Raw genomic sequence first — 27,990 nt, forward strand, 5'->3', positions numbered from 1 at the left:
ATTCTCCTAACCTGTCGCATAAATTATCCTAACCTGCTACGTTAGTTCTCTTAACCTGCTATGTAAACATTAAGCTGACCAGAGGTGCAGCTGGCTATGGCCGGTCTAACCAATAATGGAGAGCAAGATGTTACACACACACAGCTGTTGATCCACCCACTGATGTTACACACACACACAGCTGTTGATCCACCCACTGATGTTACACACACACACAGCTGTTGATCCACCCACTGATGTTACACACACACACACACACACACACAGCTGTTACACACACACACACAGCTGTTGATCCACCCACTGATGTTACACACACACACAGCTGTTGATCCACCCACTGATGTTACACACATACACAGCTGTTGATCCACCCACTGATGTTACACACATACACACACACACAGCTGTTGATCCACCCACTGATGTTACACACACACACACACACACACACACACACACAGCTGTTGATCCACCCACTGATACACACACACACACACACACACACACACACACACACACAGCTGTTGATCCACCCACTGATGTTACACACACACACACACACACACACACACAGCTGTTGATCCACCCACTGATGTTACACACACACACACACACTGATGTTACACACACACAGCTGTTGATCCACCCACTTCTTTTGCAACGCCCACTTTTAAACACTCCAAGTATGCTGTTACACATACACCTCCATTACCGTTCTTCTGGCAGGATATTATGCTGGCAGCACGATTGCAGATTGTCTTTTTCAAAATAAGGGCCCCCCTACAAAGACATGTTAAACTCTGTTTTTTACAGCATTGCAACCATCTTTAAAAAAAAATACATTGATAATTTGGCATTTTTACATTGTATTTATACCAGCTTTTATTTGGAAAGTTTACACCAATATTGGTTTGTTGAAAGCTGTTGTGGAGGCTATATGTTAAGATATGCAGTTTTAATAAAATACAAATATATGTAATTGGATTTACTCAGAGTACAAAACTTAAATTTGTCTATTTTGCTGAGCAGTGTTTTTAATTTGTTTATTTTATTTAACTAGTCAAGTCAGTTAAGAACAAATTCTTATTTACATTGACGGCCTACCCCGGCCAAACCTGAACGACGCTGGGCCAATTGTGCGCCAGATGTGATGCAGCCTGGATTCAAACCAGGGACTGCAGTGATCCCTTGTGCACTGAGATGCAGTGCCTTAGACAGCTGCGCCACTCGGGAGCCCCCACCCGGGTTTAATACGGAGCTGGTGACTCCTTACTCCATTCACTGCAATGCAATACACGGCATATGAATTATACACTGGGCATTCAAAGTATTCAGACCCCTTGACATTTTCCACATTTTGTTACAGCCTTATTCTGAAAATGGATTAAAAAAATATATATCCTAATCAATCTGCACACAATACCCCATAATGACAGTGAGAACAGTATTTTTTTTTATAGAAATGTTTTTATTAAACATAAACATTCCTTATTTACATAAGTATTCAGACCCTTTGCTATGAGACTCGCAATTGAGCTCAGGTGTGTCTTGTTTCCATTAAGAAACATCTCAAGGATGATCAAACTTGATTGGAGTCCACCTGTGGTAAATTCAATTGATTGGACATGATTTGGAAATGCACACACCTGTTTTAGATAAGGTCCCACAGTTGACAGTGCATGTCTGAGCAAAAACCAAGCCATGAGGTCGAAGGAATTGTCCGTAAAACTCAGACAGGCTTGTTTCGAGGTACAGATCTTGGGAATGATACCAAAAAAGTCTGCAGCATTGAAGGTCCCCAAGAACACAGTGGCCCATCATTCTTAAATGGAGGAAGTTTGGAACCCCCAAACCTGAGCAATTGGGGGAAAGGGCCTTGGTCAGGGAGGTGACCAAGAACCTGATGGTCACTGACAGAGCTCTAGAGTGCCTCTGAAGATGGGAGAAACTTCCAGTAGGACAACCATCTCTGCAGCACTCCACCAATCAGGCCTTTATGGTAGAGTGGCCAGATGGAAGCCACTGCTCAGTAAAAGGCACATGACATCCCGCTTGGAGTTTGCCAGAAGGCACCTAAAGGACTCTCAGACCATGAGAAACAAGATTCTCTTTGGCCTGAATGCCAAGCGTCACGTCTGGAGGAAACCTGGCACCATCCCTACGGTGAAGCATGGTGGTGGCAGCATCATGCTGTGGGGATGTTTTTCAGCGGCAGGGACTGGGAGATTAGTCCGGATCAAAGGAAAGATGAATGGAGTAAAGTACCGAGAGATTGACAAATAGGCCTATATTTACTTTGTTAAAATGCTATAGCAAATCACATTTTATTTGTCACATGCTTTGTAAACAAAATATGTAGACTAACAGTGAAATGCTTACCTAGGGGTCCTTTTCCAACAATGGAGAGTTGAAAAATATACAATAACAAAATAGAAATAGTGACACAAGGAATAAATACACATTTAATAACAATAACAAGTAAAGATAACATGGCTATATACATAGAGTACCGGTACTGATTTGATGTGCAGGGGTAGGAGCAAATTTTTTGTGTTATAGCCTGAATGGATTAAATTGGGAGATTTGTCACTGGCCTATACACAATACCTTGTAATGCCAAAGTGGAATTATGTTTTTTGAAATTTGTACACATCAATTACAAATGGAGAAACTTAAATGTCTTGACTCTAAGTATTCAGCTCCTCCTTTGTTATGGCCAGTTTAAATCTGTTCAGGGGTAGAAATGTGCTTAACAAGTCACATAAGTTGCATGGACTCTGTGCAATAATATTTTTGAATGACTACCTCATCTCTGTACACCACACATACAATTATCTGTAAGGTTCCTCAGTCGAGCAGTGAATTTCATACACAGACCAGGGAGGTTTTCCAATTCCTCGCCAAGAAGGGCACCTAATGGTAGATGGGTAAACAATTTAAAAGCAGACATTGAATATCCCTTTGAACATGAAGTAATTAATTACACTTTGGATGGTGAATCAATATACCCAGTCACTACAAAGATACAGGCGTCCTTCCTAACTCAGTTGCCTTAGAGGAAGGAAACCGCTCAGGGATTTCACCATGAGGTCAATGCTGACTTTAAAACAGTTAATGCAGAAAGGAAATGTGGAAATTGACCCACTAAGAGCCTATTGTGAAGAACATATGTTTTACTCAGTTTCTAAACAAAGAAAATGTAACCAATCACTATGTGGCCTCAAAACATAGTTAACCATCCATGATATCAAAATTATAGTTTTATTTCTCCAGCCTCATCCCTCAGCTTAGTACTGCACTGAGGCCGGTGAGACTGCTTTGTTATTGCTGCTTTAAAGCTCACTAATGCAGGTCATGGAGAAGTAACTTCTCATGTGGCCAGATTTCAGTGTTGGAACTGGGACTGGTTGGCCCCCCTGTGGCTGTCAGAAGAATTTCATACACCATGCAGCTGGAAAAGAAAAGTTGTGGTGTGTGCTAGTGAGCACTGTAAGAAGATTAGGAAACCACATTTCCACTTACACAAGAGGGTAGGATGTAATAATATGAAGATTGAAGACCTTATTTCTCCTACCTTCTCTATTGTGTATGGCTGTAGGTCCCTCCCTAAACATGAGCGTCTGGTGGATCTCCACGGCTCGGTGATTGACCACACGTACGGTGGGGGCTCCAGCATTGCTGTGCTGCTCATAATGGAGAGGCTTCACAGAGACCTCTACACAGGCTTGAAGGTAACCAGCAGACTCTCATATCTACCATGTACTCTAATATATCTCTTCTATCAAAGGTCTGCCTGATCCCATGCCTCAGTCTCACCTTTTCCTCTCACTCCCAGGCTGGTTTATCACTAAAGGAGAGACTCCGGATCGCCCTGGACGTGGTGGAAGGCATTCGCTTCCTGCATGGTCAGGGGCTTCTACACCGAGACATCAAACTAAAGAACGTTCTAGTGAGTAAGGGTTAAAGGTGCTTTCTCCAATCATGCTGAATGTGTAACACTAGTGTTTACCACATTGTCAAATCATATTTCAATTGTTTCCATTGATTTAATTTTGGATGTAGTTCTAATGTTGAACTGAGTTCAACTGTGGTCATGGCTGACTGACAAAAAGCGCATTTGCGAAAAAAGCACAATTGTTGCACGACTGTACCTAACCATGAACATCAATGCCTTTCTTAAAATCAATACACAGAAGCATATATTTTTAAACCTGCATATTTAGCTAAAAGAAATCCAGGTTAGCAGGCAATATTAACCAGGTGAAATTGTGTCATTTTGCGTTCATTGCACGCAGTCGGGGTATATGCAACAGTTTGGGCCGCCTGGCTCGTTGCGAACTAATTTGCCAGAATTTTACGTAATTATGACATAACATTGAAGGTTGTGCAATGTAACAGGAATAACGTTTTGTTATCGAGATGATAGTTTCCGGATTCGACCATATTAATGACCTAAGGCTCGTATTTCTGTGTGTTATTATGTTATAATTAAGTCAATGATTTGATAGAGCAGTCTGACTGAGCGATGGTAGGCAGCAGCAGGCTCATAAGCATTCATTCAAAACAGCACTTTCGTGCATTTTGCCAGCAGCCCTTCGCAATGCATTGCGCTGTTTATGACTTCAAACCTATCAACTCCCAAGATGAGGCTGGTGTAACAGATGTGAAATGGCTAGCTAGTTAGCCGGGTGCGCGCTAATAGCGCTTCAAACATCACTCACTCTGAGACTTGGAGTGGTTGTTCTCCTTGCTCTGCATGGGTAACGCTGCTTCGAGGGTGGCTGTTGTTGATGTGTTCCTGGTTCGAGCCCAGCGAGGAGAGGGACGGAAGCTATACTGTTACTGGCAATACTAAAGTGCCTATAAGAACATCCAATAGTCAAAGGTATATGAAATACAAATGGTATAGAGAGAAATAGTCCTATAATAACTACAACCTAAAACTTCTTACCTGGGAATATTGAAGACCCATTTTAAAAGGAACCACCAGCTTTCATATGTTCTCATGTTCTGAGCAAGGAACTTAAACGTAAGCTTTTTTACATGGCACATATTGCACTTTTACTTTCTTCTCCAACACTTTGTTTTTGCATTATTTATTTGATTGACGTATTATATTATACAAATAAAGAAAAAAATTGGCTGATTTAATCGGTATCGGCTTTTTGCCCCTCCAATAATCGGTATCGGCGGTGAAAAATCAATCGGTCGACCTCTAGTCCACATGCTCTAATTGCATTGCTTCAGTATGGAAATACATTGTTAAACAGGCTATAGCATTCACACTGATCTAGGGGCTAGGCATACTGTAAATGGCTGGAGCATTCACACTGATCTAGGGACTAGGCATACTGTAAATGGCTGGAGCATTCACACTGATCTAGGGGCTAGGCATACTGTAATTGGCTAGAGCATTCACATTGATCTAGGGGCTAGGCATACTGTAAATTGCAGTCTGGACAAACGTAGTCATTAAGCAAGATTACATTCACTAAGCTATTAAGGCCTGAAAAGACGGTGTATAATTCTGATAAAAACAAAACTTGTTTTAAATAGCCCATGACTAAATACAGTTAGGCACCATAAGTGCCCCTCGTGGGTGTATAATACATACAAGGCAACTTAAAAGGATTTTACATTTTAGTAATTTAGCAGAGATCTTATCCAGAGCGATGTAGTTAGTGCATTCATCTTAAGATTGCTAGGTGGGACAACCACATAAGTCTTATTAGTAAGTACATTTTTCCTCAAAGCAGTGATCAGCAAAGTCGGCTAGTGAGTTCGCGCACATCCAAACATATCACGCAAGCTGGATAAAGATCCAATATAAATAGAAAGGGGGAATGTTCACTCACCATTTTACAGCAAATGGAATGTTTTAAAAACATCATGGAACCATCTTACAGATCATATTTCCACTTCTCCAGAAATAGACAACATTTAATTGCATTTGAGCTATGTTCTTTAAGTTTGATCTTGTTTTATAATCAAATTAAACAAACGTCCGCTTTTTAAACCAACAACTATATTTCTAAATTGGATCGGGTCAGAAGCATGATATCATGAATCTCCTTTTCCATTGCAGTGTGATGCAACATGGTCACGAGCATTTCGCATTATTCTGTACGTAAATCCTGGACACCATGTTTAGTATATGTTACGTTTCTTATGGTACCTATTCATTTGTGGATGTCCATCAACCATTTTGTATTATGTTACAAATTTGCTAGCTAACGTTAGCTAGGCTAGGGTTAAGTTTAGAAGTTAGGCTAAAGTGTTAGGGGAAGGGTTAGCTAAAATGTTGTCTTTGCAAAGTAGCTAAAAAGTAGTTGGAAAGTTGCTAATTAGTTTAAATGCTAAAGTTGTTTAACCTTTGGGTTGTTAGACATTTGTGTTATACCATCTGTCTTATGTACCAAACGTATCGTACTAATTTGACTGTCCCGGATTTACTATGTTACGTGTAGTCTGTGCACACGTAGGCCTACATGTCTTTACACACAACATTCGCACGTCTATACAAAATACTCGGCTCCTGTCAATTGTATCGTTACCTATGTGTGAGGCAGATTATAAAACAAATCTGCTGTTGCTATAGCATTCTAGGAAGGTTTGGAGCACAGGTATTTGGTAATTGAACAAGGTGTGCTCTTTGAAAATGGGGATGGATAGAATGCTCGAACAAGCAAAATTAATTGTGTGTTAATAGTGAAAAAGCATGAGGGCAAAAACCTAACGTATTTCAAAGCACTCTCAGTAGACCATTTAAACCCCCTTTCTTTAGCGGCTAATGGCCTGGTTAAAAATAAGCACCTGCTAAACAAGCCTTGATTAAGGGGAGGGTAGGCTAAGCTTGGTTTTTAATCAAATTAAACTGAGTGGGGGAAAATCGTTTGTTTCTAAATACGAGATTCACCGGCACAAAATGCGTATCTCTTTTCCATGGCCACTGCACGTCATGGTTGGCTAGGCTGCGCTTCCGTTCTCTAAATCAATTTTATTATCAACTTAGTTACTGTTAAGACCTGCTTTTTGTGGGTCAAACTTCCCATTAGCGCTGAATGAAATTGTCACGTTGGCATGTGTTAAGGACACACCTCATATGTCCACCACTCCCACCTCAGCGCAAGTGAGCTGATGTTAGACAGGTAAAATGCAAGTGCACCAGTTTTTACATGATAAAATTGCAAACTAACGTGCCGTTTGACACTTGCGCCTCCTTGGCGCCAGCAGCATGTGCAAGACCTTAAGTGTATGCTTTGAGAAACCAATATTTATGATCCTGACATGTCACGTCTTGTACACATCTTGCCAAGTGTTCCTAATGTGTTCTGGCCCTCCCTCAGTTGGACAAGCAGAACCGGGCCAAGATCACAGACCTGGGCTTCTGTAAGCCAGAGGCCATGATGTCCGGCAGCATCGTAGGAACCCCCATCCACATGGCCCCTGAGCTCTTTACAGGTCAAATATCCTGCTACTCAGTCATAGTATTGCATCATAGACCACCTCTCATTCTAGGCTCTTTGATTTAACTGCAAGTCTGACCTATTTCTTCAGGAAAGTATGATAATTCTGTGGATGTCTATGCCTTTGGAATCCTGTTCTGGTATCTCTGCACTGGCTCTGTCAAACTCCCAGAGTCCTTTGAGAAATGCTCCAGCAAGGACCAGTTGTGGAATAACGTTAAAAAAGGTAATGTAGAATTCAAGCTCGAGCAAACCCACATCTATACTAACTCAACAGAATATGATCAAGACTTCAGCTTGCTGTAACACTTGTCTTTTATCCAGGACTTAGTGTGGATTTCTGTTGACTGAATTGGGCTAGAGAGCTGCCAGGGCCTCATTTGTGCCCATGTTTTCAGGCGCGAGGCCCGAGCGGTTGGCCGGCTTTGATGAGGAATGCTGGCAGCTGATGGAAGCCTGCTGGAATGGAGACCCTTCCCAGAGGCCCCTGCTCGGCATCGTAGAGCCCAGCCTGCAAAGCATCATGGTACGGCTTTGTAAATGTGGCTCGCATCAGAAAAGCAGCAGCCTGGAGGACTCAAACTGACACACTCCAAGAGGACCACGACTGTTGCAAAGGATTACGGTCAAAAGAAAAGTAATTTTTGTTGTATTTATGGAAAAAGGACAGTGTGCTTCTGGAAGGCCAAAAGAGGAGATGACCAATAAAGTGACAGACAGTTTTCCTCTTCCTTTAAAGGAGTTAAATATACACTATTTAAGATGAACTGAAACCGGACAAATGTGTGTATAGTACACTATGCTTTCCTCCATGCTAATTGCTGCTTGGTTATAGAATTGTTACTAGATATGAAACATTTAAAATGTAAAAAATATAATTTTAGATTGTATTAATTGGTTAAGAGTATTCCTGCATCTATGCAATTCCAACTTTTTTTTAATAAATGATTGACAAAATAATCAATTTTCGCCTCACTCTTACATGAGGTTGTCAGCATCTTCACGGAATTGTTTTAAGGTCATACTAAGGATAATTTTGACTTGAAGTATCAAATGGGTGAAGACCGGGAACAATGCAGAGGCCCGTCTCAACTTGTGCTCTGGTCCCAGAGCGTGTGGATAAAATGTTGTTTTCAGCGATGTCAAATACAGTTTAGGTATAAACGTGTCCCTCTCGCATTAGGTGGGAGCTGCAGCCCACTGAGTATTTTCACAATTCCTCCCCCAATTTAAAAAAAAAAAAGTTACTGTGCTCAGAGGATACCTGTGTTGTGGTTGCAGTTCAGCACATTGGCCACGAGGGCTCAGCATTCTACTACACAGTTCAATACAATATGCTTGGACTACATGTTCATGGAATGCTCGTATTAGCCTATTTCCCCAGAACCAAAAACAATACCACATCTGTCTGTTTTACTCATTGAATGTGTGATTTCCTTTACCAAACGCTTTCACAGAAAAATACAAGCCACATCAGTAACCTACTACAGGTCTTGGTTTTAAAAAGTTGATTGCTTTGTGCTCCAATTATGACTGTTTGTACAATCCAGATAATGGGGAAAAAACACTAACAGTTATGCTTCAGTTGAGTAAACAAACTGATTCACTAGGAACCCGATATTCAAATGTTAACCTTTATCAGTGTTGTAAAAAAAACTTTTGGCAATGCAGAAATGAACCTTGACACTATCATGAATGCTTTCAGAGAGCACCAGTTCAATTAGTGGTGATAAGTTGTACACAAATTGTCTGAACTGCTTTTTATAAGTGGGAATGTAGAGTTTATACAACATGATTCAATTGAAGATGAAGTATTAGTGTATTTCTTTTTACAGAACTCTCCACAGTAAAATTGGAATACATGTCAAAGAGTATTACAGCACAAGTTTGCAAATATTTCACAAAAACAATGGAATGATCTAATCTATAAAATACAAAGTCGCTGATTCAAATTAAAGCATAACCCTTGGACAAAAACATTGAAAAATGGGAGCATTCTCAGTTTATACAAAAATTTGCTCCCAACAATTTACAAAAGTAAAGATATCAAAAGTTCTTGACACGCAGGCTCTTTTCCTCCAATGATAATGCAATAAAATGAAGGCGAAATGGTGGAGAAAGGCAGACATTCTCACCTCTAGTGTGTATGACAGCTGACTAGTCGCTATTGCCTTTAAACATCCTTCAGTAGTGAGAGAAACTGTTTATAGAGTGCTTCCATTACGGGGCGTGACCCCATGGCCTCTCACTGTTCTCCAGCCACACTTCAACAGGAGTCCTTTCCTCCAGTGCAGAGCACAGTGTAGTGGTTTGGGTGGAGCTGTTCATCCCTCTGTAGAGACCTGTTCAGTCTAAAGACATTTTGTACTGACTCTTCCTGTCCACCAGCTCAGGCTGGCAGCTTCCTGAGACGAGTGGAGAAATGAGTTGTCTCTACAGCAAAACTCAAACTGACCTCAGCCCTCAGTAGAATAACTAAATCCTTGAACAAAACAACTGTACAGGTGACCCTTTCTGAGATTACAAACTAGTTAAGCTTCTTGAGGAAATTCCCTGAACTTTTAAAATCTTACAGCCAAAGGAGGACTTCATTGTTCTTAATCTCCGGAGTTTGAAACATAAAAACAACCACAATAAACAAAACTGAATCAGCTCCAGTTGACTACCAGCACATCTGGCCGGGTAGAGTAAATTATTTTAAAAAGTGCATCGCTTCAAGTATGTAAACAAACAATGATTTAAAAAGGGAGAGAGACTCATTCCATCAGTGCGCTCGAGCCTGGGCCCTTGCAGAGACTCCTGAGGTTTTGGCACTCACACACACACACATTCTCACAAAGAAAATTGGGGAAAGAGAGAGGGTACTCCATGGATCTCCAGTTGAGGACAGTCCAACGCTCTGTGTCTCAGACATCAGCAAGCATGGCGATGAGGGCCGAGGCTCTATGACCTGCAAAGACACACCCCCCCCGTCAGCCGGCTCATATGGAGGGGTTGCGGTGGCTGCTGGGAAAACAGGGTGGGTGGATGGGGGACAAACGTTACACAACACGGGGAAAACAGAAAACAATGAATGAGAATGATTCACCCACACACAGTGTGAGAGGTGATAACCAAATGATATGGGATTATTATTTTGGATATAAGGGGTGAAGGATACTGAATGATCGATCAATAAGAAGACAATGATCCTGATTTCAAATGAGGATCAAGTGCTTCAGTGAATAAAATTAAAGAATAGGAATCTATGTTTTTTGGAGAGACAGAGAGAGAGAAAGAGAGAGAGAGATTGATGGTTAGTAAGCTACAATACTCTGCACTGTAGACAGTGGTCATAATAAAATGATTTTGCTTCTATTAAAGACACTTGTATCTAGCAGTTTATATAATGGTTCCAAACAGTGTGTATTAACTCATCAAAAGTAGCTTTTACCAAGTCCCTCTGTTTATGGAACTAACAGTATTTTGAAAACACAGTATTTTGTTCCCAACATGATAAAAATCACCTGATCATGGGAGTTGCTTGACATCTTACCACATTGGCGTCTGAGCTCATTGATGAGAATGTGACCGGTACTCTATGTAATCGGACTTTTAACAAGCTAGCATGCTAAAATCAACACTACATAGGCAATGAAGAACAGGGGACAGACTACACACAATGGTGACGGGGGCACGACACACACTGAAGACAGCAGCAAGACACATTCAGTGGGACATCAATTCTTTCACATCAAACTGGTGTGCAGAACATATGACATACAGTATACAACACAAAGCAACATTTCAATACATAAGTACTAAGAAATATCTTAACTTTATCTAAGAGCTGTTGCTTTGGATTCTATGACATTGTGATGTACTGCATGTGCTGCTGTGTTTGTGATCTGTACTGGCGGTGTATTCGGTGTATTCTGTTTGGACGTGGGTCATGTTTGGTGCTCTGTGTTGTGATGACACTCACTCTGACCCTGATGAGTCACCGTCCACTGTCCCCGCCTTGATGCTCATGGCGACACCATTCAGCTGATCTGGTAAGCTGGGCTTGGCCCCGCCCCCTCGGCTCTCACTGGAAGAGGAGCCCTGGGAGGAGGCGTGGCCAAGAGCGTTCTCTGACAGCTCGTTATGGATGCGGTTGATACCATTTCTCTCCGCAATGGGGGAGAGCTGCTTCTTCTTCAGGATTCCTGCATTTGAAAAGACACATCCTATCCTAAACATTTCTGAAGTTCTGGAAATCCCACCTCTACAACGATATAGAGTGGAACTAACATGTGGAATGTTGCAGCAGTGTTGATGTTTGGGTTTGTTGCTGACCTTTCTGTGGGTGTGCGTTGAGGTTGGGCAGACTGGGCAGCAGCATCACGTGGTCCTTCCCATAGCCCTCTGCCTTGTCGTCTGGCCTGTCGTCTGGCATGCCTCGGTGGTCCCGGGTCTGGCCCAGTTCAGGGTTGCCCAGAGACTCTACCTTTAGCCTTTCTGCTCCCCCCAGGCACTCACTGTTGCTAAGTGTCGTCACAAACTCCCCTGGCCAGTACAGCTTACTCAGGTTGTTATCTGATGAACACCCAGACAACTTTAAGACTACATCTTAAATGCTTGATGCATTACATCGTGATGTAAGCTGTTGTTTTACAAGACCAGAATCGGGTAATTCAGGTGTTATTTATACATGTTTAAGTAAGATTCATAACATTCATGTGCTGCTCAGAAGTGGATTCATTTAAACCCAGACAATTGTGTAAGAGTGTAGGTGTATTCTATTGAAGATTTGTCTGGTCTGTGTGTGATGTTTGGGTGTGGTGTACTGTTTAAGCAGAAGTGTGTGAGCGGTATTATCAAGTGTTACTGCATGGAGCTGTGTTCACATACCACCTGCGTGTGGTCTACTGAGAGTGAGGTATTATAGGTGTGAGGTCGTATAGAGTTGGTGACCCGGTGTATTATAGATGCGAGGTCATACCCTGAGGGTGTGGTCTCTTGGACACATTGGATGCCATGCTTTCCCAGCATTCATCTGGTGGGTAGGGCCCCTCCTCCTCGCTGTCAGAGGAGTGTGTGGAGGCGTACGATCCGCTCTGGTCATCCTCCAAAGACAGGTCACTGTCCGAGTCCGAGTCGTGATCTGTTGTTGCACACACACAAGTTAAGATGATGAACAATGAGTGTTGTAGAGAAATACATACATTGACCATATGAAATGAATACTCTGTATGCCTCTCTGTGTTTGAGCTATGCACCAAAGCTGCTAAAGGCAGTCACAGTGATCCTAATGACATTAAAATGGGAGACCTACCATCTAAATGCTCTTTAGTTTCATGGAAGAGTGAGCCGTGCTCGTTCAGAGCGATGTGTACCTGGCTATTATTCAGGCCACCATCATCCCTGAAAAACACAACAGGACTTGTAACAGGACAAACAAAGCCCTGGTCTCCTCAATATAAGTTAGTATGTGGCTTTGAAAGGGGTGTTCTATCTGTATTACAGTACATAACAATGACCATCATAAAACCCACACATTTTCAATTAACCTGGAAATAAAACTTTCTACTACACAATGATGCAGGAGGGCCTAAACAGCATGTGTCAATGGGGCCTGTTGTGTCCCTCTGTGCTTACCGTACCTGAGGACAAAGGGGACATAGCTCTGCTGGCTCTTGCCACTCTGCAGGGTGTCATTCAGAGAGACACTGGAGTCTCCAAACGGCAGGTGGTACAGTCTGCCATCCATGTAGCTGGTGTTACAGTTATACGACTGGAGGAGGAGGAGAGGAAGAAAATAGGAGAGGTATAAGTTAGTAGGTAGTAAGTCATATCAAATCCTGTGTTATTTGTTTGGTGCTTTAGTTAATGTCCTTAGTAATATAGGTCCAAGCATAAAGGCCACGATGGAGGCCTACAGCTGTGCATGTCTGTACTAGGCCTTGGATGACTGGTGACGTCCCTATACAGTACGAGATTTACCGAGGGCTTGGACTTGATCATGTGATCCGGGCGTTTGCGGCTGCAGCAGTAGCGCATGGCGTTCCTCGCCTCCTTGTTGAACACAATGCGGAAGAAGAAGATGAAGGGACCCTGGAATAGACAGACCAAATAATGTCAATGGAGCAAGGATACTGACAGTCAAACCAGTGACTAATAGTCTTTAAATCCTGGTTTAAGTGAAACAAAAGAACAGTGTTTACTTGAAGACAGTTGAATCCAGCAAACAAGTAGTGGAAGATGATCATGTCACTGTTGACTGAGAGTATAGCTAACAGACATGTGACAGTGACCAGGAGGAGAACCCCACATGACGTCCTCAGCCCGGAGCTAGACACAGACAGACAGAAAGACACACGTAAGATGAGAACATCACAAAGGTTACATTAGGATAAGTGAGTTTTCAGAGGATATAGAAATATGTTTTTCACTTTTATGCAATCCATCATGAGCCAACAACCACAGTTTAGTGAATTGGCAGCTTCACTTTCCATTAAATGACACAATGCACTCTCGTGGTCTCTAAAGTGCTGTAGTCATGTACCCTTGGGGTACAACAGCATGCCTGTGTTAATGACAGAATTTGTGTTGTTTTTATTCAGGCAGCGGCGGGCAGGACACTCACATAGGGGGGTCTTTCTTTTCAAAGCTGTGGTGTCTCATGGAGCAGGATGCTCTGGAGGCCAGGATATACAGGAAGATGTTCATCTGGAAAACACAAAATACAATTCAACTATGTATTACTGTATAACATAAAGGCATACTATTATACAACTCTAGTATATACAGTACCAGTCAAAAGTTAAGACACCTACTCATTCCAGAGTTTTTCTTTATTTTTACAATTTTCTACATTGTAGAATAATAGTGAAGACATCAAAATTATGAAATGACATATGGAATCATGTAGTAACCCAAAAAAAGTAGCCACCCTTTCTTTGCCTTGATGACAGCTTTGCATTATTCTACAATGTAGAAAATAGTAAAAAATTATAAAAAAACTTGAATGAGTAGGTGTGTACAAACTTGACTGGTACTGTAAATATCATACAATACACTGTATTAGAGATCTGATGAGGAGGTAGAGTGTACTCACAGACACCACCATGGCGATGGGCCCTGCCAAGCTCCAGATCAGAGTGTCGTACACGGACAGCCAGCAGAAGTCTGGGTTCCCATAACCCTCTGGGTCCAGTCCGACCGCCAGGCCTGGACAACACAACCACCAAATACACCAGTAACTAACAAATAACTACAGTAAGGCTTTCAACTGTTCTAATTGGATACATGAGTTGGCATTGTGTGTCTGTGTCTTTGTGTATGCAAGCGTGTGTCTGTGTGTGGTTAGTGTGTGTGCATCAGTGTGTGTCAAGTTTTTATTGTCACGTGCACTAGTACAGTGAAATGCCTTTCTTGCTTGCTCTTTCCCAACAATGCAGAATTAATTAAAAACAATATTTTTTAAGTCAAGTTAATCAAAAACAAGAAACTGAAATAAGAACACGAGAAAGTAAGTAACTTATATACAGGATCAGTTCCAGAGTCAGTGCCAATACCATATTCACAATGTGCAGGGATACTGGAGTGGTAGGGTTAGATATGTATAGGGGTAAGGTGACAGGGATACTGGAGTGGTAGGGTTAGATATGTATAGGGGTAAGGTGACAGGGATACTGGAGTGGTAGGGGTAGATATGTATAGGGGTAAGGTGACTTGGCATCAGGATATATGATAAACAGAGTAACAGCAGAGGATATGATTGTACGCGAGTGTGTGTGCGTGTGTGTGTGTGTGTGTGTGTGTGTGTAGAGTCAGTATGAATGTTTATGCATGTAATGTGTGTGTGAGAAAAGTGTGTGTGTGTGTTGGAGTGTCAGTGTGAGGGAGTGTGTAGCATGTGCATAGAGTGAGTGTGTGATTGTGTATAGAAAATAAAGTTAAAATAGACGGGTCAATGCAGATAGTTTGTGTAGCTATTTAGCAGTCTTATGGCTTGGGAATAGAAGCTGTCAGACTTGATAGACCGGTATCGCTTGTAGTGCGGAAGCAGAGAGAACCGTTTATGGCTTGGGTGGCTGGAGTCCAACAATTTTTCTGATATAGAGGTCCTGGATGGCAGGGAGCTCAGCCCCAGTGATGTACTGGGCTGTACGCACTACCCTCTGTAGCGCCATGTGATGGAGGGCGGTGCACTTGCCATACAAAGCAGTGATGCAGCCAGTCAAGATACTCTTCATAGTGCAGCTGGAGAACTTTGAAGATTTGAGGGCCCATGCCAAATCTTTTCAACACCCTGGGAGGGAAGAGTCGTTGTCACGCCTGTTCGCGTGTGGCCACCTGGGGTCGGTCCATCTCTGTGGTGTGTGTGTGTGTGTGTGTGTGTGTGTGTGTGTGTGTGTAAGGATGTGTGTATTGTTCAGACCTGTGATGAAGGCGGGCACGCCCCAGCCGATCATGTAGTAAAATCGCATGGGTCCGTAGTTGATGTCTCGTATTTCGCTCAGCATGCGGTAGACGTGCAGGCCCTCCAGGAAGAGCCAGGAGAAGGTGCACAGGTAGAAAAAATGCAGCAGGATGGCGATAATTGTGCACACAAACTACAGACACGGGGGGGAGAGAGAGAGTGAGCGAGGGGGAGAGAGAGAGCGCAAGGGGGAGAGAGAGTGAGGGGGAGAGAGAGCGAGGGGGAGAGAGAGCGAGAGTGAAAGGAAGGGAAATTATTATACTCTATATTACAGGGCTCAAAGTGGGCAGAATGCTTTGATGATTTTTCCTTTGTTTTTAAATCAGATTCAATCAGACACCTATTCCAAACAGAGGAGAGGGAAGGTAGGATATTGAAAGTGGTGTACTGAACCGAGTTAGAGAGCGACAGGAGGTAAAATACAGTATTAAAAGGTAGACAGAAAATAACTTTGTTCCAGTAGTTTACCGGGTTGTCTGCCAGGTTAATGCCCAGGATGAAGATGAGTTCGGAGATGAAGAGGGCGGTGGCTCCGTTGTTGATGATGCTGGTCTTGTTGCAGTGCATGGCCCGCAGGCAGAGGAGGAAGAGCGTGGTGAGGAAGAGGAAGCCCAGGGTCACGCTCACCGTGCTCCACGTCACCAGCTTCACCGGAAGGATCTCACCGTTCTGAGAAGGAAGAGAGGAAGAGGAGGGTGGAGGAAAAGTTTAGTTTAAGAAGAGCTTTGTTTGGTCATTATAGTGAACAAGACCACTATAGGGTGTGGTCTGAGGTGTATTGAGGTTTCTGAGTGAGGTTTATAAAGTCAAGTCTAGACTCGTACAGCATATGGTGTAGTTCTGTCTAGTGTTGTGTAGTGGTGTGGCCTCGCTCACCTCTCTCCTAGAGATGTCCATGAGAACAGCGAAGCTGGTCATGTGGTAACACTGGCAGCTGATGTGTGTGCTGTTCCTGAACACCACCTCACAGCCTTTGGCTGACCAGCCTCCGTTCCCCGCTCTGACAAACAAAAACAACAGTCAAACAATGCGATGACAGATTATTTGGTTTCAACCTAATCCTTTATATAACTTTTAAGTCTTTGTTTTTACAGCTCAAAGTTCAAATAGCTAGTGTGTATGTGTGTGTGTAAAACTCACAGTATGGAGTGGTTCCAGAAGACACAGATGGGTTTGGAGCGCTCCTCGGTGGTGACCATGCGGAACTGCACAGTGATAGGTTTGTCCAGCATGTGCTGCAGCAGCTCCTCGTTGTCATGGACCGTGATGCTGACCACCGGGGAGTTGATGACCGGACGCTTAGGCACTCTGGTGGACATCACACAAAACCACTAATTAATTCTTCAACAGGAACCTTGTTGCTGCTCTTCCTCCTCCTCATCAATAATTTTTTCCAATTCTAAATTGGCCCCTAACCCCTACACCAGGGCTGCCCAACCCTCTTCCTGGAGATCTACCGTCCTGTGGGTTTTCAGTCCAACCCTCTTCCTGGAGATCTACCGTCCTGTGGGTTTTCAGTCCAACCCTCTTCCTGGAGATCTACCGTCCTGTGGGTTTTCAGTCCAACCCTCTTCCTGGAGATCTACCGTCCTGTGGGTTTTCAGTCCAACCCTCTTCCTGGAGATCTACCGTCCTGTGGGTTTTCAGTCCAACCCTCTTCCTGGAGATCTACCGTCCTGTGGGTTTTCAGTCCAACCCTCTTCCTGGAGGACTACCGTCCTGTGGGTTTTCAGTCCAACCCTCTTCCTGGAGGTCTACCGTCCTGTGGGTTTTCAGTCCAACCCTCTTCCTGGAGGTCTACCGTCCTGTGGGTTTTCAGTCCAACCCTCTTCCTGGAGGTCTACCGTCCTGTGGGTTTTCAGTCCAACCCTCTTCCTGGAGGTCTACCGTCCTGTGGGTTTTCAGTCCAACCCTCTTCCTGGAGGTCTACCGTCCTGTGGGTTTTCAGTCCAACCCTCTTCCTGGAGGTCTACCGTCCTGTGGGTTTTCAATCCAACCCTCTTCCTGGAGGACTACCGTCCTGTGGGTTTTCAGTCCAACCCTCTTCCTGGAGGTCTACCGTCCTGTGGGTTTTCAATCCAACCCTCTTCCTGGAGATCTACCGTCCTGTGGGTTTTCAGTCCAACCCTCTTCCTGGAGGTCTACCGTCCTGTGGGTTTTCAATCCAACCCTAATTTAACACACCTGATTCTACTAATTAGCTGCTCAACAAGACCTTAACTAGCTGAATCAGATATGCTAAACTAGGGTTGGACTGAAAACCTACAGGACATTAGATCTCCAGGAAGAAGGTTGGGCAGCCCTGCTCTGCCCCCTCCACACTTCACTGGTGGCCGGCGGTATGGATCTGGACCCAAAAGGGGTCAATTACGTATCGCGAGTACCGACTACTATATTCTTTATGAACTCGGTCAGGCTTCGACCAATGGGATCATATAAACACACAGACACGTAAAAATGTGTCGAATTGCAAGAAATTAGCTTAAAAACCGCAACATTTTCTCTCCGCTAACAAGAGGGGTGTGAACAGTTTGGGGTTGGCATGGACTGCGAGGTGGAGGTTTGTTACTACGACAATAAAATATCAATCTGGTCCTTTGTCACGTAGGCAATTTGTGTGACCAGACCTTATCAAATAGTACCTGCGTACCCTTTCCTTAGACCTTTGTGTAGATCTGAAAGGATCAGCATTATGGCAGAAATACCACCAGGGAAATGTAGACCCATGAACATATTACTAGTATGTATCCAATTAAATCTATGTGAAGTATCTAGAGGTAGGAGGCAAGGGGTCAATATGGAATCAGGTCCCTGTCTCCCTCTGTCTCACCTCAGACTCCTCTTATCAGGGTCGTAGCTCGCAGGGAGCAACGAGGCCAGGCTGTGGAAGATGATCACGCTAGCGATGGCCTCCTGCTCGGGGTCGTCAGGACCTCGATGTCGCTTCTTCCTGTTGGACGTGTGGTTTCTCACAGAGGATTCTGGGAAGGTGTCCAGGTGGCGGTGGCCCTTGGTCTCCATGGGCGGCTTGAAGACGGAGTCGGGGAGGGTGACGGCAGTCTCCTGATCCTGAGGCCTCAGCCCTCTCAGAGACTGGTAGCGAGGGAGCTTGGCTCCGGCAAAGTTCATCTTCTGGAGGCGATCTATTGAGATGACTGTGGAGAACACCCAACACAGATTGGGTAGGTTAGACATCAGACAAACCACTAGAAAGAGATAGATGGCTAGATGTTCAGTGTGAATCCTACAACTTATGGAATAATATTCCAACTGATAAAAAAAACAGTCTACATCAGGGTTCTCCAACCCTGTTCCTGGAGAGCTACCCAGCTGTAACTAACCTGATTCAGCTTATCAACCAGCTCTCCAGGAACAGGGTTGGAGAGCCCTGGTCTACATAAAATGGTGTATTTCTGTCTGACATAACGTCTATACCTAGTGTAAACCAAAGTAGGCCACACTCACCTATGTGTGGTGTGACAATGGTGAAGGGGCTGAGGTAAGTCTTCCTCATGTTCTGTGCAAGGGTGTTGGCGTACTCCTCATACTGGCGCAGTAGGGCCGCGGTGCCCCCCTCCGTCTGCTGGATCAGCTCCCAGTGTGGCCGTGTGCCCGGGGACAGGATGGCACTGCCCACCTGCACCAGGTTCTGATGTGGGGAGGAATGCAGGGGGTCAGAGAGACAGACTGGCATAGGGTGGTGGAGGCAAATGTGTTGTGTTCAGTTACCTACAGAGTTTATCCGAGATGCATGTTGTATTGTGTCCTGTGCAGAGGAGGCTGGTGGGAGGAGCTATATGAGGACGGTCTCATTGTAATGGCTGGAATGGAATTCATGGAATGGATTCAAATATTTGGTTTCCATATGTTTGATGTGGTTGATATCGTTCCAATTACAATGAGCATGTTCTCTTATAGCTCCTCTCACCAGCCTCCTCTGGTCATGTGGTGTTATGCTGTATTAACTGTGTTGCGCTGCCAGGTGTTGCCTTATGCTGCACTGCATGGTGGTGTGTTACACTCTGCAATAGTGTGTTGTGCTGCGTAGTGTTGTGTGTTGTTGTGTTACCTCAGTGAAGTGGACGTCCTGGGTGGCGGTCAGGCTGAAGCCCTGCTGGTGGCTCTCGTACTGCAGTAGGCTCTGGGTGAGGCGGTAGGCCACCTTTACGTCACTGCCGTAGTACTCCACCGTGTGCAGCGTGGCGTTGGCCAACATGGCTGCCATCTGCTGGACCCGCCCAGAGTCCAGGAGAGACACGTTACGGGAAAGCTTTTCCGACTGGACCAGGGAGAGAGAGAACAGTCTTACAGCACCATTTTATATATTGTATTTAGTAAGTTGTGTATATGCAGGGCTCCCTTGTAAAAGTGACCTTGGTCTCAATGGTGACTAAAATAAATGTAGAACAAAAAGACCTAACTCTGCTATATTACAGCAATAAAATCAGTTCATCGTTCAACTTAATAGCATAAGTCATTGAAGTGAATGGATCCATATAAATGTGAGCTGATGAGGGGTAAATGAGTCTAGCTCTAGTGGAGCTGTATGAGGGGTAAATGAGTCTAGCTCTAGTGGAGCTGTATGAGGGGTAAATGAGTCTAGCTCTAGTGGAGCTGTATGAGGGGTAAATGAGTCAAGCTCTAGTGGAGCTGTATGAGGGGTAAATGAGTCAAGCTCTAGTGGAGCTGTATGAGGGGTAAATGAGTCAAGCTCTAGTGGAGCTGTATGAGGGGTAAATGAGTCTAGCTCTAGTGGAGCTGTATGAGGGGTAAATGAGTCTAGCTCTAGTGGAGCTGTATGAGGGGTAAATGAGTCTAGCTCTAGTGGAGCTGTATGAGGGGTAAATGAGTCTAGCTCTAGTGGAGCTGTATGAGGGGTAAATGAGTCTAGCTCTAGTGGAGCTGTATGAGGGGTAAATGAGTCTAGCTCTAGTGGAGCTGTATGAGGGGTAAATGAGTCAAGCTCTAGTGGAGCTGTATGAGGGGTAAATGAGTCTAGCTCTAGTGGAGCTGTATGAGGGGTAAATGAGTCTAGCTCTAGTGGAGCTGTATGAGGGGTAAATGAGTCTAGCTCTAGTGGAGCTGTATGAGGGGTAAATGAGTCTAGCTCTAGTGGAGCTGTATGAGGGGTAAATGAGTCTAGCTCTAGTGGAGCTGTATGAGGGGTAAATGAGTCTAGCTCTAGTGGAGCTGTATGAGGGGTAAATGAGTCTAGCTCTAGTGGAGCTGTATGAGGGGTAAATGAGTCTAGCTCTAGTGGAGCTGTATGAGGGGTAAATGAGTCTAGCTCTAGTGGAGCTGTATGAGGGGTAAATGAGTCAAGCTCTAGTGGAGCTGTATGAGGGGTAAATGAGTCAAGCTCTAGTGGAGCTGTATGAGGGGTAAATGAGTCAAGCTCTAGTGGAGCTGTATGAGGGGTAAATGAGTCTAGCTCTAGTGGAGCTGTATGAGGGGTAAATGAGTCTAGCTCTAGTGGAGCTGTATGAGGGGTAAATGAGTCTAGCTCTAGTGGAGCTGTATGAGGGGGTAAATGAGTCTAGCTCTAGTGGAGCTGTATGAGGGGTAAATGAGTCTAGCTCTAGTGGAGCTGTATGAGGGGTAAATGAGTCTAGCTCTAGTGGAGCTGTATGAGGGGTAAATGAGTCAAGCTCTAGTGGAGCTGTATGAGGGGTAAATGAGTCTAGCTCTAGTGGAGCTGTATGAGGGGTAAATGAGTCTAGCTCTAGTGGAGCTGTATGAGGGGTAAATGAGTCAAGCTCTAGTGGAGCTGTATGAGGGGTAAATGAGTCAAGCTCTAGTGGAGCTGTATGAGGGGTAAATGAGTCTAGCTCTAGTGGAGCTGTATGAGGGGTAAATGAGTCAAGCTCTAGTGGAGCTGTATGAGGGGTAAATGAGTCTAGCTCTAGTGGAGCTGTATGAGGGGTAAATGAGTCTAGCTCTAGTGGAGCTGTATGAGGGGTAAATGAGTCTAGCTCTAGTGGAGCTGTACAGACCAGGGTCTTGAGTTTGGTGAAGGTGACAGAGGTACAGTTGAAGAGGTTGGGGGGCAGCCATCCTTTGTGTTCGTCACAGTGGCGAATAGCTGTGCCTGAGAGAGAAAGAGAGAAGGGGGAAATCTGCATGAGGCAGACAAAAGGAGAGGAACATGCTGGAAGGACCCGAGGCAAGTTTAAGTGCATAGTATAGTATATTCCATTATAGTATGGTAATTAGCTAAACTGCTGAGATTCATCGTACCGATAGATCCCTTGGGACAGGGGACTGCTGCAGGGAGACCAAACTTAGTCCTGGGCCACCAGATCCCTGCCTCTATTGCCTGGGGACAACTGTCATAGATCACTGAGAGAGAAAGAGAGGGAGAGAAAGCGAGAGAGAGGAAAAGGGAGAGGGAGGGAGAGCAGGAAAGCTGATAAAATTAATTGTCCAGGTGTAGCTGTACACATGACATAGAATTTGCTTGGCACAAAAACACTTTTTAAAAAGGCCTTGTAATCACATTCATTTACGTAAATCAGTGAACTCAATGAATCAGACTGGACTACAGATACATTTCTGAAGCAGGTGACATTTGGTAATTCTTTACTGTCATGTGACATATGGTAATGCTGACCTTCGCAGCCGTTGGGCGACACCTCAGCGAAGGGGTTGTCACAGTGGTCACACTGGCGCCCGATGACCCCTGGCTTACACTGGCACTGCCCGCTCTCCCTCTCACACGCCCGTGAGAAGGAGCCCACTGGGTAACACTCACATAGCAGACACGCCTCGCTGCCCTCTGGATGGTAGTGGTTATCCTGAGAAGAGGGAGAGAGGGAGAGAGAGAGAGATCGAGGGGGAGGGAGAAGAAAAGGAAGGGAGAAAGTAAAAAATAATACCAGCCCACAGTGCAGTTTCACCCATCGCCCCTGTCCACTTCAAACATCCTGACATTGAGACTCGGTAGTCAGCTGGCTCACCTTGCAGCGGCACTCCCCGCTGGTCTTGTTGCAGTCGGCATCGAAGCCCTTATCTGTCTGACATTCACAGGGACCACAGGTCTTATGTCCCCACCAACCCCTGGGACACGGCAGGTCAGTCCTGAGGAGGGCCACACATAGTCAGAAACACAAGAGATACATTCTTATAGTGTTCTTTATAGTGATATGAACCAGTGAAAACACTGATATGATCTGTGTATAGCAAAGACAAAGATGTTTTACTAACTTCTTCTCGCAATACTGGCCAAAGTAGTTGCTGGGACAGTCACAGGTGTAGCCGCGGGAGGAGCTAACCTTCCTGGTGCAAGCTGATTGGTGCTCGCAGGGGTTTAGCGCACATACGTCTGTGCAGTTATCGCCATAGTAACCTGGCAGGTAAACAACACAATAGGAATTCATAAGTTGTGTCTGGGAAGGATCAACGTAAGACTATATGGTCGTATAACATGGTTGTAAAAGCTAATGAGGAAGATAACGCTGATGATGGTTGGCAGACTGACCGGTGAGACAGGTGCAGGAGTGGCTGTCCCAGTCATCACTGCAGTAGCTGTTAGAGGGGCAGGTGTTAGAGACACAGGGGTCTGGTACGCTGCAGCCCTGCTCAATGTTCACCCTCCTGGGCTGAGACATGCTGAGAGACACCGAGCTGGAAGAGGTCTCCCCCACACGCAGACCCTGAGAAACACACACACCAGGGAGAACGCACTCAGACACACAACACAGTACGTGTGTGTCGTCTGTGTGTGCGTGACAAGAGGTTAACGAACCTGCACACAGCCGCGGAAGCCATGCTGTATTTTCCCATCAGCCCCAGTGATGCCCCCGACACTCAGAGTCTTGACCTTCGCCCCCTTCAGTTTAGTATCCACCTCCATGCTGGCCTGGATTGGTAGATCAGATCAAACAGATACAGTTTTTCTTTATTTTTTACTATTGTCTACATTGTAGAATAATAGTGAAGACATCAAAACTATGAAATAACACATATGGAATCATGTAGTAACCAAAAAAAGTGTTAAACAAATAAAAACATTTTATATTTGAGATTCTTCAAAGTAGCCACCCTTTGCCTTGATGACAGCTTTGCACACTCTTGGCATTCTCTCAACCAGCTTCATGAGGTAGTCACCTGGAATGCATTTCAATTAACAGGTGTGCCTTGTTAAAAGTTAATTTGTGGAATTTCTTTCCTTCTTAATGTGTTTGAGCCAATCAGTTGTGTTGTGACAAGGTAGGGGTGGTATACAGAAGATAAACCTATTTGGGAGAAGACAAAATCCATATTATGGCAAGAACAGCAAAGAGAAACAACAGTCCATCATTACTTTAAGACATGAAGGTCAGTCAATCTGGAAAATGTCATGAACTTTGAAAGTTTCTACAAGTGCAGTTACAAAAACCATCAAGCGCAATGATGAAACTGGCTCTCATGAGGACCACCACAGAAAAGGAAGACCCAGATTTACCTCTGCTGCAGAGGATAAGTTCATTAGAGTTACCAGCCTCAGAAATCAGCAATTAACTACACCTCAGATTGCAGCACCAAATAAATGAGTTCAAGTAACAGACATCTCAGCATCAACTGTTCAGAGGAGACTGCGTGTATCAGGCCTGCATGTTCAAATTGCTGCAAAGAAACCACAACTAAAGGACACCAATATGAAGAAGAGACTTGCTTGGGCCAAGAAACACAAGCAATGGACATTAGACCGGTGGAAATCCGTTCTTTGGTCTGATGAGTCCAAATTTGAGATTTTTGGTTCCAACCGCCGTGTCTTTGTAAGACGCAGAGTAGGTGAACGGATGATCTCTGCATGTGTGGTTCCCACCATGAAGCATGGAGGAGGTGGTGTAATGGTGTGGGGGTGCTTTGCTGGTGACACTGTCAACGATTTATTTAGAATTCAAGGCACACTTAACCAGCATGGCAACCACAACATTCTGCAGCGATACGCCATCCCATCTGGTTTGCACTTAGTGGGACTATCATTTGTTTTTCAACAGGACAATGACCCAAAACACACCTCCAGGCTGTGTAAGGCCCATCTGACCAAGGAGAGTGATGGAGTACTGCATCAGATGACCTGACCTCCACAATCACCCAACCTCAACCCAATTGAGATGGTTTGGGATGAGTTGAACCGCAGAGTGAAGGAAAAGCAGCCAACAAATGCTCAGAATATGTGGGAACTCCTTCAAAGCTATTGGAAAAGCATTCCTCATGAAGCTGGTTGAGATAATGTCAAGAGTGTACAAAGCTGTCAACAAGGCAAAGGCTGACTACTTTGAAGAATCTAAAATATATTTTTAGGTTACTACATGATTCAATGTATTATTTCATTGTTTTGATGTCTTCACTATTATTCTACAATGAAGGAAATAATACAAATAAAGCTAAACCCTTGAATGAGTAGGTGTGTCCAAACTTTTGACTGGTACTGTACCTATTTAAATGTAATTAAAATTCCAAACCTACAGTCTGTCTTCCAACAGTGTCTCACCGTGTAGAGGCCATGGTCAAAGGAGAGCACAGCCTTGTGGCGGGGCTCGCCGCCCGGGATATCTTTCAGCTCCATCTGCACATGGTGCCAGTCTCCGTCATTCACTGTCACCTCCTCTACCTGGGACAGGGTGGAGTCCTCGCCCCTCTGCAGGCCCATCACCACACTGCCACCGCGCAGCTAGGGGAGGGAGAGAGAGAGGGGGTCGGGAGAGGATAGGATAGAGAGATGTGGGAGAGGATGGGATGGAATGAGAGAGGTGGGGCAAAGGATGGGAGAGAGAGGGGGACGTGAAGAGAGGTGAGGGAGGGCAGGAGAGGGAGAAAGACCTTTAGCATGCACACATCACATGCTCACAGACAGAGAGCTTTTCTTCTCATCATTCATATCAGATCATCTATGGTAATACAGTAGCTAAGAAAATAGCCCTGTTTTATTTTAAATGTTCCAACTTTAAAATAGTTGCTGGACTGTTATACAACTTCAAAAAAGGCACCTGTCTAGACAAACAACAGCTGCTATCTGAAAGGCCTGGGTATGGCAGCGCTCAGATCTCGGGATGAGGCGTTTGTTAGTTGGCAGGCTTCATCTCTCATCTCATCAAATATTTAAAGTCATGCTGCTGCCCAGACAGCCAACAGGTGGAGCTTTACATCAACTAACCCACAGTCACTCTGTGTGAGCTGTTGGAGTCATGCTGGAGTTACATGCTACAATGCACTAATCTATTCCAACACCATACTGAGGGGGAAAACACATGCATAATCTGATACAAAATGAGTGAAAGGAATTCCTATCAAAACTATTGGCTATGTCTTCGCTTCAGAAGGGATGAAATCTTGTATAATATGTATTATACTGTATGTAATGACATGGCCTACAGTAAACACCTTTGCACCTGTGAGGTGTATTTGTAGTGCTGTTCCGTATTGTTGGGTAATGCTGTTGAAGGTGTGTGTATATGCCAGATTGAGGAGGGCTGTACAGTATATTGTGATATGGCAGACCAGGCCTCTGCTGGCGTGAGACACTATAGGGTAATAATAATAATAAAACATGGAAAATACATTTATATAGAGCTTTTCAAAGGACTTAAAAGATGCTTTACAGTTGTAGAAATGAAAAACAAGGAACACAAATCTAAACAAAACAATGCCAGGCTAAACAGAAAGAAAACAAACAATGCCAGGCTAAACAGAAAGAAGACAAACAATGCCAGGCTAAACAGAAAGAAGACAAAACAAAGTTGGGAGTAGGGCTTAAGGAAGGTGTGATGTGTCAGTGCATGAGTGAGTGAGCAGGTGTGTGTGTGTGTGTGTGTGTGTGTGTGTGTGTGTGTGTGTGGGTATGACTGTGTAGGGAGAGACTATTAGATGTGTTTTCTCTGTACCTGTAGGGTGAGGTTGTGGTGCTGTCCGGCGGTGAGGTGCAGCAGGGTTGCACTAGGCTGGCGTGTGCGGAACATAAGCTCCACGTGCCACGGCACAGTGACCACCGCCACCAGGTTAGTCCACTGCAAAAGGCTGTTACCCAGGAAACGCTGCGGGTTGGCCATCACTGCAACACACAACCAGAGAGAGGGGGATGAGGGAGGCAGATAGAAAGAGGGGGGGAAGCAGAGAGACAGGGGGGTGAGGGAGGCAGAGAGGGGGGGGTGAGGGAGGCAGGGAGAGGGGGGGTGAGGGAGGCAGGGAGAGGGGGGGTGAGGGAGGCAGGGAGAGGGGGGGGTGAGGGAGGCAGGGAGAGGGGGGGTGAGGGAGGCAGGGAGAGGGGGAGAGAGGGAAGGGGGAGAACGAGAGAGAACGAGAAAGAGATAAATTGAGAGAGAGCGAGAATGAGGAAATGGCTGCTATTTAAAAGTAGGTGACATGTAACAGTGAGTCATTACCACTCTCACAGTAATATGTTCTGTGATCAAGTCTGAACAACCCAGCTCCAGTTACTGGTATGGAGAGTATACACAATCTATGATTAGTACAGAAAACAAAGACGAGGGGTACAAAGCCAGCAGTGCTACACATTACACCTAACCTTACGAAAAAAAGAATTAAGACGTCAATGGAATGAAAACCTTGGCACTCGCTGTATGGGTATAAAATAGCATGTGTGGCAATTTGAAACTAGATACCACTGAATAAATACTGTTCACATACAGAGCCAAATACCAGAGAAGATTCAACATGCCCCCTACCCCTATTCACTAGTACTTGTGATGAGTGCTGGCTAGACAATGCTCAGGGGTGGGGTGTGTGTTCAGTTGTATGTGTCTGTGACATGCAGTCTGAAGACAGCCATTCTGGCAGAGAGGCACCAGTGTCACTTTTAGCTGGGTGTTAGACATGTTTTTTCTCTCATTACACAGTGGCAGAGATGCAAAACACGGCCGTCCATAATTAAATGACACAAATCAAGCCTGTCATTGGCACTAGAGAGAGCGAGTGAGTGAGAGAGGGAGAAAGAGAGAAACAGAGGACCCAGGGGATCGTGGTTGTGGTGCAGTCTGGCACTGGTCTAAAGCTACAAAAAGATTGTACACAGAATCTCATGAAAAGAGGTTGATACACTGAGTGTACAAAACATTAAGAACACCTTCCTAC

At 44.6% G+C, this 27,990-nt stretch overlaps 2 protein-coding genes across 10 annotated transcripts in view; one reads left to right on the plus strand and one right to left on the minus strand.

The window, feature by feature from the left end:
* The window catches only part of dstyk (dual serine/threonine and tyrosine protein kinase), a 47,191-nt gene extending 38,758 nt beyond the window's left edge, over nt 1-8,433 (plus strand). For 4 of the 5 annotated variants that reach the window (XM_045691670.1, XM_014132991.2, XM_014132989.2 and 1 more), the window contains 5 exons: nt 3,602-3,734; nt 3,839-3,952; nt 7,350-7,464; nt 7,561-7,695; nt 7,868-8,433. In XM_045691670.1, coding sequence (XP_045547626.1) covers nt 3,602-3,734; nt 3,839-3,952; nt 7,350-7,464; nt 7,561-7,695; nt 7,868-8,055 — 685 coding nt within the window. In that variant the 3' untranslated portion in view covers nt 8,056-8,433. Of the gene's footprint in view, nt 1-3,601; nt 3,735-3,838; nt 3,953-7,349; nt 7,465-7,560; nt 7,696-7,793 lie in introns of all 5 variants that reach the window. The other variant, XM_014132992.2, reaches the window with a different exon arrangement.
* A 656-nt stretch (nt 8,434-9,089) lies between these two features.
* The window catches only part of celsr2 (cadherin, EGF LAG seven-pass G-type receptor 2), an 83,180-nt gene continuing 64,279 nt past the window's right edge, over nt 9,090-27,990 (minus strand). The window contains exons 9-34 of one of the 5 annotated variants that reach the window (XM_014132987.2): nt 26,784-26,950; nt 25,394-25,573; nt 23,660-23,773; nt 23,393-23,567; nt 23,119-23,260; nt 22,872-22,992; nt 22,526-22,709; nt 22,153-22,254; nt 21,909-22,003; nt 19,985-20,194; nt 19,381-19,564; nt 18,746-19,070; nt 17,056-17,223; nt 16,792-16,915; nt 16,384-16,584; nt 15,874-16,048; nt 14,548-14,660; nt 14,077-14,159; nt 13,655-13,781; nt 13,434-13,544; nt 13,094-13,224; nt 12,766-12,854; nt 12,433-12,594; nt 11,787-12,026; nt 11,434-11,656; nt 9,090-10,419 (exon numbers count right to left, since the gene is read on the minus strand). In XM_014132987.2, the coding sequence (XP_013988462.2) occupies nt 10,413-10,419; nt 11,434-11,656; nt 11,787-12,026; nt 12,433-12,594; nt 12,766-12,854; nt 13,094-13,224; nt 13,434-13,544; nt 13,655-13,781; nt 14,077-14,159; nt 14,548-14,660; nt 15,874-16,048; nt 16,384-16,584; nt 16,792-16,915; nt 17,056-17,223; nt 18,746-19,070; nt 19,381-19,564; nt 19,985-20,194; nt 21,909-22,003; nt 22,153-22,254; nt 22,526-22,709; nt 22,872-22,992; nt 23,119-23,260; nt 23,393-23,567; nt 23,660-23,773; nt 25,394-25,573; nt 26,784-26,950 (3,953 nt within the window). In that variant the 3' untranslated portion in view covers nt 9,090-10,412. The other 4 variants (XM_014132986.2, XM_014132985.2, XM_014132984.2 and 1 more) reach the window with 4 other exon arrangements.

This window comes from Salmo salar, chromosome ssa12 (assembly GCF_905237065.1).
Source record: "Salmo salar chromosome ssa12, Ssal_v3.1, whole genome shotgun sequence".
In the NCBI taxonomy this organism is placed as follows: Eukaryota; Metazoa; Chordata; class Actinopteri; order Salmoniformes; family Salmonidae; genus Salmo; species Salmo salar.